At 40.3% G+C, this 13,598-nt stretch overlaps 1 protein-coding gene and 1 pseudogene across 2 annotated transcripts in view; one reads left to right on the top strand and one right to left on the bottom strand.

Annotated features, from left to right (window-relative positions):
• The window catches only part of PSTPIP2 (proline-serine-threonine phosphatase interacting protein 2), an 86,486-nt gene that overhangs the window by 54,229 nt on the left and 18,659 nt on the right, over nucleotides 1-13,598 (top strand). Inside the window, exons 6-9 of the mRNA XM_079108411.1 lie at nucleotides 1,532-1,594; nucleotides 10,861-10,959; nucleotides 12,080-12,125; nucleotides 12,975-13,054. Coding sequence (XP_078964537.1) covers nucleotides 1,532-1,594; nucleotides 10,861-10,959; nucleotides 12,080-12,125; nucleotides 12,975-13,054 — 288 coding nt within the window. The remainder of the gene's footprint in view (nucleotides 1-1,531; nucleotides 1,595-10,860; nucleotides 10,960-12,079; nucleotides 12,126-12,974; nucleotides 13,055-13,598) is intronic.
• Nucleotides 2,888-5,094, bottom strand: LOC306642936 (ATP-dependent RNA helicase DDX19B-like; annotated as a pseudogene). Its single transcript has one exon. The product of its transcript is annotated as an ATP-dependent RNA helicase DDX19B-like (transcript).

Genomic DNA, 13,598 nt, shown 5'->3' with positions numbered 1-13,598 from the left:
AGCCATGCAAGGATCTGCAATGTGTCTTTCCACGTGGGGCTCACACTGGAGACCTTCTCTCTGTGTCTATGCTGGCTTCCCCATTAGTAGGTGAATGGCCACCTCCTGACATCTCTCTTTTACCTGGTCTGGAAAAGGACCCATAGGTTCTCTGAGGGCCCCTTGAGACTCTCCCAAAGAAATCTCATGTACTTCACAAAGTTCATATTTGAAGTGAGACCATCTAAATTGTTGCATCCAAATATCTTGAAACTCCATCCATGTTGTGTATTATGGTAAATGGACAAAAACGTAATTTTTATATATCCACAGGAACCACATTTGAATTTCATTTTCAATATTATTTTTTCATTTTGCACAAAATCAGAGTCATTGCTCATTTTGAGTTGTTCCATCTCTCAGTTTTTTACACTGCTTGGTTTTATGGAGCTATCACAAGGATAATGGTAGATTAGGGTAATGAGAAGGAACAAGGGCACCGGAGTCAGGCTTCTGGGTTCAGATTTCAGCTCTGTCACTTGCTGATTGTGTTACTTTGGGTAAGTTAACTAAGTTCAGTATCTTCAGGGAAATGGAGATGGTAGTACGTACAGCTGTGATGCATGAAAACTGCTTAGCACATATGTACTTGATAAATGGGAGCTACTATGATTATGTCCAAGAGGTACATCTTTATTGCTAGAACCATTCTTGTGATTGATTAAAGTATTAACATCATCACTACAATGAAGAAATTGCTTCCAACTAAACTTGATGGAGGGGTTTTCCTTTGCTGGGTGAGATGGGATGAAGAACAGCTTTTCTTAGCTATCCTCCGAACTCTTCTTCCCTTCCTATTGTCTAGGCACCTTGCTGGTAAAGGATATGTCATTGACAGGCCATAGAAGCGAATGTTTATAAGTCCCCAATTTAATTGTGAAGATATAAGCTTGCAGAATTAAGACTTTTTTTTTTTTTTTTTTTAATACTAGAAATTGAACCCAGGAGCACTCTAACCTAGAGCCATATCCTCAGCCCTTTTTATTTTTTATTTTGTGACAGGGTCTTGCTTAGTTTCCCAGGACAACCTTGAACTTGTGATCCTCCTGCTGCAGCCTCCAGAGATAAGGAGAACTATCTTGGGACATAGGTGTCACCATGCCTGACTTAAAGACTCCCTTTAAAACATAAATCACACTTTAACAAAAATTTTAAAATTCATTTTTGAATCCAAAGTTCCTTGATTTCAGGAACTCTACTAAAGAAAGTGCTCTAAGGTGATCAGTGAGTCTCTGTGGTCCCTGAGTGTTCAGCTCTGGTGTCTGCCAGAGTTGAAAGAAGGGTGCTATTATTAACTAGCCACAGGAGCTTGGACTAATTGTTTAGTCCTTCTGTTGTGCAGTTTCCTCACTTGTGAAATGGGAGTAATAAATTCATCACCTTTCTGGGTGGTGTGAAGACTAAGATGATCCACGTTGAATGCTTAGCTCTGAAGACCAGCTGGTATTAATAATAATGTGTTTTTATTAATAGTGCTTGTACTTTTTTACAGACAGAGATTGTCATGGATGCTGCCCATAAGCAAAGGAATTTACAATTCAAGAAAACCATGGATGTGAGTTCCGCTCTTTTGCTTCTTCTTCTTATTTTTTTTTTATAGTGGTGATATTTTCTGAAATACTGTGCTTTGTATGAGCATATTCCTAATTCAAATAAAATTTCAATGTTATTATTTATTGTTGTGGTGTTTTAAGGGAAATAGTCTTTACTTGTTTGGCTTTCCTTCTTTTTAAGGTCTTGGAAAGCTTGAAAATGAAACAAAATAGTAGAAATACAATGGTATTATCGTTCTGGTAACCTTGGAAAAATAAAGCAAGTCATATTAAATATTTTAGGTTAAGACACAAACACATGTATACTGTACGATGCCATTTATGTGGTGGTACTGGAGTTTTACTATGTGCTTATTTTGAATCCTGATTGTTTGCCTGTTTGACTGAGTGACACTTTCCTCTTTTAAGATACATGGAAATTGTGAAAGCCTTCTTTCCTTTAAGTAATTTACAAAAAATTCTAGGCAAAATAGAGGTAATATGGATGCTAGAGATCTCATTCTAGCTTTACACAAATCTGTTAACTCTGAATACAATGAATATTACTGTTCGAACATACATATGGCTGCGTCTTTGTACAAATGTATCTTCATGATATTCTGACATGGGCATGAAAGTGTCACTAATGCTGATGACAGGAGTCTGTTCTGCTGCATTGCTTTTTTTTTTTATGGAGAGCTCCTTAGAAGCAATGAATAAATGGGGAATAATGTCAATATAGTGCAGAACTAGTGTTGGTGAATATATGACTTCCCCCAAGACCTTCTATGTTTGAGTAATCTGGGGCAAGTATTCTCACAATTAAAGAACAGCTTTATCAAAATATAATTTTCTTCATTATTTCCTCTACCTACACATAGAGCCATATCAGTGTTAACAATTTTTGCCAATGCCCTGACCCATAGCCATCATCTGCAATATTCCATGGAACAGATTTCCCCTCCGAATTCCATGTCATTGATTCATTTACCATGTTTTTGCTCTGCCTCTAACCAGGGCTTTGCACCTCTTGGTGAGAAAAAGGGAGGCTTATGAAACAAAGAAGAAATGACGACAGGTTGTAGAGTACAATTTACTTGTAGACCAGAAAATTATATCTAGTAAGAGAATGGAGTCTTTTATATCTTCGATTTTCATATCTTTTCTAGCCAAGTTGCTTAAATATGAAACACATTTCTTTTTTTTTTTTCACTGAGGATTCAAACCCCAGACCACCTTTTATTTGCTTGGACTAAGAATCAAGGGAATGCAAAAAATATGCTGCAAGTGCCAGTGAAACCAAGTTTTGTGGCAAGCTAGGTCTACCACACTTTCTCCACGGTGACTTCTCCACAGACTTGCCCAAGCACAAGCAAAGGACTCACCAATAATCCAATGTACACTATACACAGATCAAACCTGCTGAAAAGAGCTGGTGATGGTCCTGAGACACAAGCCTGCATACAAAGGCCCAGAGGCTGGCATTTTTGTCCATCACAGCAAATACCTTCCTAATGTGGGCATTAGGACAAAATGCAGATGAGCTATTCGACACCAAGTCAGTCCAAAGTAGCAGCTCATAATTCTCCTCTGCCGCCTCATGGTGGCCTCCAGACACCATGGCAAAGCATAAGACCTATCTACTGTGGGAGTCCTCTCCCTCTGTAATCCCTCTTCACGTCTATTCTGTCATTTCCACAAGGGCTGGAGGCTGGCCCCCAAACTCCAAGCCACAGAACAGGCAGGAATTTCTGCAGGGGATCCTGGATAAGTAATTAGCCACAATATCTAGATTAGGGTAATGATGAGAGAAACGCTGGCCAAAAAACTGACGGAATTTCCAAAAGGTAAATTTCTGTGTATTCACGCCTAATCTTCCACAGTGGTGTAAACAAATTTTCTACCATCCCTCATTATTTGCACAAATTTTTGTCCAGTCCAAACGTAATTTAAAGTGAGGTAGGTAGCTTCTGTCCTCATGCCTTTGCCTTTGTGGTGACAGTTGAGGCCTCTGCCATGAAAGCACTCATCTCCTGGGCAGGGCAGCCCCATGGGCCGGCACCAGTGGCTGGTAGAGCTTCTCAGTTGGCTATTTTCTCAATCTCATCCAAATCATCCGTGTCCAATCTTTCTATCTTCTTATTAAAATGCTCCTGGATTCTGTTCAGGATGTTCATGCTGTGCTTGCTGTCGACCATGTTCACGGCTAGGCCCCTCTTGCCAAAGCGGCCAGTGCGCCCGATCCAGTGCAAGTAGGTCTCGTTGTCCGGGTTCCCATCCTTGTCCACAGGAAGATCAAAGTTGATGACGACAGACACTTGTTCAACATCGATACCACGAGCACACACGTTGGTGGTCACCAGAACCTTCTCTTTGCCCTCTCGGAAGCGCTCGATCACAGCAGCCCTCTTCTGCTCCACCATCATTTCTCCACTCAGCAGAGCCACCTGGTGGCCTTCTTTTGAGAGCTCTGCTGCCAACTAACTAGCTGTTTTGCGGGTATGGCAGAAGATCATGGCTTGAGCGATGGTGATGGCCCCATACAGGTTGCACAAGGCCTGGAACTTCTCGTCTCTGTTATTGCACAGGACGTAGTACTGCTTGATGGTGTCCAACGTCTCCTCCTCACGCTTCAGTTTGATAACATTAGGGTCTGGGACCACTTTCTGGGCAAACTTCCACACAGAGTCTTCAAAGGTGGCAGAGAAAAGCAACATCTGGCAGTTCTTGGGTAGCATCCTCTGGATGCGGATGCTATGGTCTTGGTGGCCCTGAGTGGCTATCATCACGTCAGCCTCATCCAGAACAAGCACCTTGATCCTCTTGGGATCAATGAACCTGAGCTTGGAGCACCAGTCCAGGACGGTCCCAGGAGTACCAATAACAATCTGCTCACTGATCTTCTGACCTCTTTCCAATTTATTGCCTCGAACAGCATAAGCTAGCCTCAGTTCAGGGTAAAATTTGCCCATCTGTTCAATCACTTTTCCTGTTTGAAGAGCAAGTTCATACGTAGGAGAGAGGCACAGACACTGGGGGTATCTGTTTGCAGGTTCTACTTGGCTGAGCATAGCCAACACAAAGGCAGCTGTTTTACCAGTACCAGACTGAGACTGGGCAATTAAGTTCTGTGGGGGTTCAGCAAGCATCAAAGGCAATGCGTTCTCTTGAATTTTTGATGGACGGTTGAAACCCATGGCATAGACTCCTTGGAGAAGCTGTGGTTTCAGTCGAAGCTCTTCAAAAGACTTCACTGAGTAGAGCGGGGAGTTGGGATCCCGCTGCAGGACTTCCACTTGGTTAGTGTTATCCACAAGGTTGCTTCGGATCAGCTTGTTGAGTAAAGACTGGGCAGCTCTGACCTCTTTCTCTTCTTCATCTGTTTTCTCTGCATTAGCATTGGTCTTGACAACAGCACCGACTCGGCCGCCGCTTCCTGCTCGTCCACCGCCAGGGCCCATGAGTCGGTGGCTATGGTCCCCAGCGCGGGCGAGACGCGGCCACTGGCGGGCGCGCCAGAGTGCGCCGCCGAAACACATTTCTTAAACAAGAGCTCGTGTCTAGCTAGGCACAGTGACACATGCCTATAATCCCAGCAGCTTAGGAGGCTGAGGCGAGAGGATCTCAAGTTCAAAACCAGCCTCAGTGATTTGGTGAGACCTTAGGCAACTTAGCGAGGTCCTGTCTCTAAAAAAAAAAAAAAAAGGGGAGTAGAGAGAAAGAAGACTATGGTAGTTATCTATTTGCTTACCATGTTCTTTTTTTTCCTTCTAATGTTCCAAAGTTTCTTCCTGAATGGTTAAGTTTTTTTTTTTTTTTTTTTTTTTTTTTTTTTTTTTTTTTTTTTGTAGCTTTAGATAGGTCTGCTAGTGACGAATACTCTTAGTTTTCTGTATTCTTGATTTCTCCATAATTATTTTATTTCCCATTTTCCTTTTTCTTTTTGCTGGGGTTTGAGTCTGGGGCCTCATGCAGGCTGGGCCTGTGCTTACCAGTGAGCTGCATCCCCATTCCTTTTTATTTCTTATTTTGAGACAGGGTCTTGCTAAGTTGCTGAGGCTTGTCATGATCTTGCTATCCTTTTGCCTTAGTCTCTGAAGTTGCTGAGATTCCAGGTGTGCCCCACCATGCCCAGCTCCAACTAGGGGTAAAATACATATAACAGAAAATGTACCTTCTTAATTATTTATTTATTTATTTTGGGTACCAGGCATTGAACCCAGGGGCACTTAATCACTGAGCTACATCCCCAGCCATTTGTATTTTTTATTTTGAGGCAGGGTCTCACTAAATTACGTAGGACCTCGCTAAGTTGCTGAGGCTATCTTTGAACTTGTGAACCTTCTGTCTCAGTCTCCCAAGTCACTGGGCTTACAGACATGCGCCACTGAGACCCTCTTAACCATTTTAAATGTACGGTTCTGTATTATTAAATACATCCATCCTGTTGGACAACCATCATCCCCACCCATCTCCAGCACCACTCCCATCTTGTGAAACTGAAACTCTGGATCCATTAAATGATAACTCACCATCCCCCACTCCCCAGATCCTAGCACCCCCCATTCTACTTTCAGTCTCCTTTTTATTCTCAAAGGATAGTTTCACTGGGTATGGGATTGCGTGTAGACAGTTCTTTTCTTCCAGCATTTGAAATACATTGTGTCACTTCCTCAGGTCTTGGTGGTTTCTAATCTGCTGTCATTCAAGTCGTTTTTTTTTCTTTTAGATGAGGCATAAGATGTCATAATTCTGGTGTTTTTCTTTCTTTTTTTTTTTTTAATTTTGTGGTGGTGGTAGTGGAAGTTGAACATATGACAGAGCTATACTCCCCGCCCTACTCTCTCTGTTTTAAGATGTTTTCTATGTTTTTAGTTTTCAGAAGTTCAACTTTGTGTCTTGGAGTGAATTTAGGTTTATCTTGTTTGGAGTTTAATCAGCTTCTCTGTAGGTTGTCTTTTGCCAGATTTGGGAAGTTTTCAGTCATTATTTCTTCAAGTTTTCAAACCATCTTCTTTCTCTCCTTCTAGATCCAAGAGTGTTAGATCTTTTCTTTTTATGCCAAAGGTCCCTGAGGTTCTTTTTTTTTTCCCATCCTATTTCTTCTCTGTTTATATTGGGTAATTTCTACTATTTATCTTTCAGATCACTGATTCTTCTGTCTTTTCCTTGTTAAGCCCATCCATGAAGTTTTTGTTTTTTGGTTATTATATTTTCCTGTTCTAAAATTTCCATCTTGTTCTTCTTTGTGTCACCTATTTCTTGGATTTTCTATTTCTTTGCCAATACCATGTATTTTTTTCATTTGTTTCAACTGTACAATTGCTTACTGAATACTTTTATAATGGCTGCTTTTTGTCAGATAATCCTGACATTTTTGTCAACTTGATGTTAACATCTGTGGATGACCTTTTGTTCTTGTTGTTGTTGTTCAGTTTGGTATCTTTCTGGTTCTTGGTATGAGTGACACTGGATTGATTTTGGACATTTTGGTGTTATGTAACAAGACTCTGGATCTTATTTCAACCTTCTGTGTTAGCTGGCTTCCTTTGGCACCACTCCAGCAGGGGTATATAAGTCTTTTCATTGCTATATGAGGGTGAAAGTCCAGGTCCCCCTTGGTCTCTGCTGACCCCACAGAGTGGGTGTGGCCCTTTTAGGACAGAAGGGTGGTTGAAGTCCTGATTCTTCATTAGACCTCCTCTGCCATCACTGGGGGTCGGGGCCACCTCAGTACTTCTTGGTCGGGGTGGAAGTCCCAGCTTCCCACCTAGCTGCCACTGGCACCCTGTTTATGTGGTTTTGTTACTTCCTGATGTGAATGAAAGCTTCAGATCTCATTTGTCCGTCACTGACGCTGCCTGGGTAGGGGAGTAGTGCCTCTCTGCAGCCTCCACTGGCCTTTGCTGGAGTGTGGGCAGGTGGGGGCCTCTGTGTTTTCTTTGGTGTTTAACTGCAGTAGAGTGGTTATTTTCTAAAGATTTATGTTCCACCAGGCTGCCCCTTTTCTGGTCCTTTTGGCTAGAAAGAATGGGCTTTTGTTGGGCTTATTTTGTCATTGTGTACTGGCATTTCTGGGTGTCTGCTTCTTTAGCATGTAGTCTATGATAAATGGGGCAAAAAGACACTCGGGGAATTCTCTGTTGAGTTGATCTTTGAAGCCAGGGTCACTAGTCAGTCTGCCTTCTTCTCTTACCTTTCAGTCTTCTGACATTTGTTTCATATGTAACCTTTAGGGATTTTAGTTATGCTAATGTGGAGGAATGGGAAAAGGCACATTTACTCCATCTTCTCAAAAGCTAGGGAATCATTTTAGAAAGGTGTTTTTGCAACATGTTTTTGGAGCTATATATATGATCATACCTCATAAATCTTATGCCAAGAATCTAAGATTCTCTCTTCAGGAATTGCCCCAAATAAGCAAAGGCATGAACGTGTTCACTATGATTTTCACTAATAAATAAAATTATAAATGAGTTAATGACCAACAATTGGAGAAGGGTTAAATATATTATTTTTAAAACTTTTAAATACACTTTTAAAATACAATTAAAAAGACTATGCTACAACAGAGAAACACTGTTTAACTTGCTATATTAAAAAAATAAGAGGATAAAGAAAATTGATAACTTGGCAACATTAAAACTTAAGGCTTCTGTATAGTAAAAGAAAAAATATTATCTCCTTATACATAATTCTACAATAAAAGAAAAACTGTGAAAAATATTTGTGGCCTAGATAATAGGAGCATTATGTATATTAGGAACAGTAACAGTAATTATGTAATTTAAATTTATATATTAGGTTACTGTTCCTAATATATACTGAACTATGGTTTCACTGGTTTCTATATATTAATATATATATATTCACTGGTTTCTATATTAATATATAGAAACCAGTGAAAATAAAAATATGTTCCAAGAGGAAAGTAATAAAAGATAAAATATAAAGGAAAGACCACGTTAGTGATAATAAAAGACACGCAAACAAGACAAAAATAAGGTAATATTTTTACTTGAGTGTTAGAAAAGATTGAAAATATTGATTAAACTTGGTGCTGGTTAGAATGTGAGGAAGTAGGTAGTGTCATATACTATTGGCATAAGTAGAATTGGTACCATAATTTTGGAGGGAAGTCTGATATAGGTTTACTGTTTTTTTTTTTTTTGCGAGATAATTGTATTTCTAGGATTTTTTCCTGTATAGATAAATTTACACTGCTCAAAAATAAAGTCAGAGTGTTGGTATGTCTTTAAAAAAACTCAAGAAGTTGGTGGAATTGTAAATTAGTACAACCACTATGGAAATCAGTATGGAGGTTTCTCAAAAGACAAGGCATGGAACCACTATACCACTCCCATCTACACCACTCCTTAGTATTTATCTTAAAGAATTATAGTTATCATACTATAGCCATACATGCATACCCATGCTTATAGCAGCAAGATTCACAATAGCCGTACTATGGAACCAGCTAAGTGTCTACCAGTGGATGTATAAAAAATGTATATATATCCAGTGGAATTTTATTTAGCTATAAAGAAGAACAGAATTATGTCATTTTCAGGAAAGTGAATGGAAGTTGAGAACATTATGTTAAGCAAAATAAGCCAAACCCATAAAGTCAAGGGTTGTATGTTTTCTCTCATATGCAGAAGCCAGAGAGGAAAAAGGGAAAGAAAGGTGTGTGTGTTTTGGGGATTTCAAGAAAACCGAAGGATAGAATAGAGGAAAGGGACTGGGGGTTGGGAGGAGGGGAGAGAAAGGAGAAATACTGGGGAATGATATTGGGCAAATTATATTGTTATATTGTATGCATGTATGAATATGTAACAACAAATCCCATCAGTATGTACAGCTATAATGTATCAATAAAAATATGGGAAAAAATGAGAAAGTAGGAAGCAGAATATAAATGCCCACCAATAGAGATCTGGTTAAGAAAATTATGGCATGTATAAATACATAAAAGATATATATGTGTGTGTATGCAGATATAAATACAGTTTATATCTGCTTTCATTTTCATATTTATTTGAGAAAATATATATTATATGTATTTATATATAAAATCCTTACTTTATAGAGAAATAAGCATAGAGAGACTAATTTATTAAAGAACATGTGGAAAGGGGGTAGTACTTGGGATTTAAATAGACAAAACTATGTTATTTTCACTTATGAATATGTCAAAATGAACCCCACTATTATGTATAACTATAACACACTAAACACTTTTAGAAGTCAGAATATATCCATCTATTATAATGCAAATCATCCATTTAAAATTATGTTGAAGGGTATTTGTTGACATGCTAACATGTTCACAATGCATTAGAAGAGTAAGTTAAAAAACAATATTTGGTAAGTTCCCATTTTTGGAAAAAATGCTAAAATGCTAAAGGAAAAAGAAAAAGAACAAGTGGACAATGGTAAGGTTGGATTTGAACCTATTCCCCAGGCTCCTGCTCTTGATCTCAGATTCACAGACAGCCTTAGAGAAACCAGCCAAACAAGGACTGAGAAGGGATGGGGGGTTCTTCAGTCTTATTCAAATGTTTTTTTCCCACCATTTTTACTTATTATCTAATTGCTCAATTCACAGCTTTGCTTTGTCTAAGCAAGTTAAGGCTCTGTTTCCATAGCTGAAACAGACAATTACTTCCTTGATTGACTAATGATTTTTCTTTGTGAAGTTTTTGTAATACTGATAGTAAGGATGGCATAGAATGTGGCCTACTTGTAAACTGTGTAAAGCAAAATTTCTTTAAATTAGAAAGGAATATGACTATACCAAAGTGAAAGAAATGAAGGCATTGGTACCCTTCCCTCCGTCCAGGTTGTACAACACATTAGAATACACAGGCGTAATTTGAAGGAATTGATACCAATGACCAAATGGAGTGCACATAAATTCTGATTATGAATGTCATATAAATGTTGGGTTACACATCTCAGAGTTACATAAATATTTTAATTTTGCCTATTTCAAATTCCATCTTTTGTTTCTGTCAATTTTTAGAGCTCATGTACTTTGTGTTACCAAATAGGAATTATTATTTCCTTGATGGAACTTCCATTCCATCTACAATTTGGAAGAGGGCTAGAGCTAGAGAGACCTTTCAAAAACTGACAAGAAAGAGCATCTGTCTCCTGAGAGCCGTGGTCTGGTTGTGATCACAGTACTAACTAGGGTGCTCTCTGCTGGGTGTGGTAGGCGGGGCGGCTGCTTTTCAGGGTTACAGCCTGCTCACCTGTTTCACTGCTCTCTTCGTTTGTAATAAAGGCAAAGAAGAACTATGAGCAGAAATGCCGGGACAAAGATGAGGCAGAGCAGGCTGTCCACCGGAATGCCAACATGGCAAACCAGAAGCAACAAGAAAAGGTACCTAGGAGGGCCTACAACATGATAAATCTGAGATTCACATCTATCAGTTTAAAGCCAACTAAAAAAATTTTTTTTTGGTGGTCCTGGACATTGAACCTAGTCCCTTACATGTGCTAGGAAAATGCTGGACCACTGAGCTACATCCCCAGCCCCTTTTTTATTTTTTTTATTTTGAGACAGGGTCTTGCTAAGTTGCCTGGGCTGGCCTTGAACTTGTGATCTTTCCTGACTCAGCCTCCCAAGTAGCTGGGATTACGGATGTGTGCTACTGCTCTTGAGCTAAGAATCTTAATTTAAAAATGGACTGGTACCCTAAGCCCTGGCAATATCTTCCTTTAATTTATTATGATCCTCTGACCCAGAAAAACCCTTGTCACATTTTTGGAATTGCAGAAAAGCACTAGCAAATTATGACCATGGGGGAGCAAGAGGTGGCATTAGAGATCTGACTTTGTTCACCTTTTTAAAAACTCAACTCTTGTATTCTTTGTTGTCATGTTACCTCTTGCTTGGGTGGATTAGAAATGTAATTTTATGCTAAGTGAAATAAGCCAATCCCCCAAAACCAAAGGCTGAATGTTTTCTCTGATAATGGATGATGACATATAACGGTGTGGGGGGTAGGATGGGAAGCAGGTCAGAGAAGAATGGAGGGAGGAAGGATGGTATAGAGGGAAATGAGGGGTGGGGAGGGGCGGGGGGAAGGAAAGATAACAGAATGAGACAAACATCATCACCCTATGTACATGTATGGTTACACAAATGGTGTGACTCTACTTCGTGTACAACAGAGAAATGGAAGTTGTACCCCATTTGTGTACAATGAATCAAATAATAATAATAATAATAATAATAAAGTAAACAAAAAAGAAGAAATGTAATTTTATAAAATATCAGTATAAGATTGTCAGCTGCAGGGCAGGAGTATGTCTTCAGGAAGGCAGGGGCAAGATACTTTGGGACTCTTCTCTAAGAGTGAGAAGATGAAAGGGCAGGTTGAATGATTTGCTCACGAGGGATTTGTCGGACTTGTCCTCACCTTGTGGCAGTCATTGCTTTTACCTTTGTTTTGCCAGGTCCAGCATTCCTGATCTCTTGTTCTTTTCTGTCCTCACAGCTTTTTGTGAAACTCGCAACTTCCAAGACTGCGGTAGAGGACTCTGGTGAGGGGGCTGCCTCCAGGGATGGGGGGTTGGCAGTAGGGTTTGTGTTATCCTAACCTCTGAGAAAAGTAGTTTTACAGACAAGAACATATGTATGTAAAGTAGGATTAGCAAGATGTCAGAAGGGAAGAAGGAAGTAAGGAAAGGAGTGTAGGGATGTTGACGGGGGAGGAAGGAAGCAATGGCAGACCCCAGGTAGTGGGAGGAAGCAGGTTAGGCACAGATTCTGGCCACTGGCCACTGAGGTCTTGCTGAGTTAGGCCTGAGTGAAAGGTGGTATGGGGTCATGGGGTAGCTGCTCTGTAATCAGGTGCACATTGACTTTTGGGAACATCTTTCTAAAAGTCTGTTTCAACCCTGGTAGCCCTTATCTGCTTTGCAAGAACCAGTCGATCATAGAAATCTAACCAGGTGCTTGTGAAGGTTTCTACTTCCCAGAATATCCTGCAAGAGACAGCCTGCCGTGAGGATGGTCCCTTAGGAAGTCTCTAAATCCAAACTGAAGTGCCTTAGTGCCCCTTTGGGGCTCAGGGTAGTTCCTTTTGCATCCCCTGTCTGATGGTTTTCCTGGAAGTGAAAAGCAATGGGAACGAAAGAAATAGTATTAGACAAAGAAAACCCTGGTTGAGCTTCCTCTTCAGCTTTCACTTCTTTCTTGGGGCATTTCTTGCTCAACGTTTGGTTCAATATTTCAAAGAAAGTGACACCCACCTTCGTTCATTTCACAAAGATGTGAGGGTGAAAGATGTAATTATGGTCTTCCAGTGTTCTGAGCTCCTGGGGACTTGTGAACTCAACTCTTATGAGCCTGTCTAGTTTCTGAAACCACACTCCTCCCTTCTTTTGCAGACAAAGCGTACATGCTGCATATCAACACGCTGGATAAGATCCGAGAAGAATGGCAGAGTGAGCACATCAAGGCCTGTGAGGTAACCGGAACCAGAAGCTGCTCAGGACCTAGGGCACTGGCTTCTGCCTAGAACCTGTAAACTCTACTTCTGTAGAAGGCACCCCACCTCTTATTATAGCGCCCTGATTCTCATTCAGCTAAAGAGCTCGAGGGTATTAGAAATCAGGAATTTCAGTGATGAAGGGAAGGAACTGAACTACTTTCTTCCAGGCCTCATCTCTGCCTCTTCCCCATCCTGACCATGCTGTCCAACTCTGACCAGAGCTTTAGTCTAAGGTCTGGTCAGTGCAGGCATGAACTAGCTGAACCAGGGAATGGTTGGCTGAGTATAGTAGTGTACTTTGAGAACCTTGCCAGTACTTGCTGGGCTCTAGGAGGAAAGCAGAGAGCTAGTGGGCAGGCTTTGGAGTCATTTTTCAATTTCATCACTACCCCCTTTCATGACCTCATGATTTCCCAGAGAAAATGTAAAATACATAATCTGGAAACTTCCTCAAGTTTCTGTCACCTTGTCTGGCAGTTTTCTTACCAGTGTTTGTCGAAGTGTGGTTCCAGGACCCAGC

Source organism: Sciurus vulgaris (assembly GCF_902686455.1).
Source record: "Sciurus vulgaris genome assembly, chromosome: 13".
Lineage (NCBI taxonomy): Eukaryota > Metazoa > Chordata > Mammalia > Rodentia > Sciuridae > Sciurus > Sciurus vulgaris.
The sequence above is the reverse complement of the archived record's forward strand: the minus strand, read 5'-3'. Positions and strand labels throughout refer to the sequence as shown.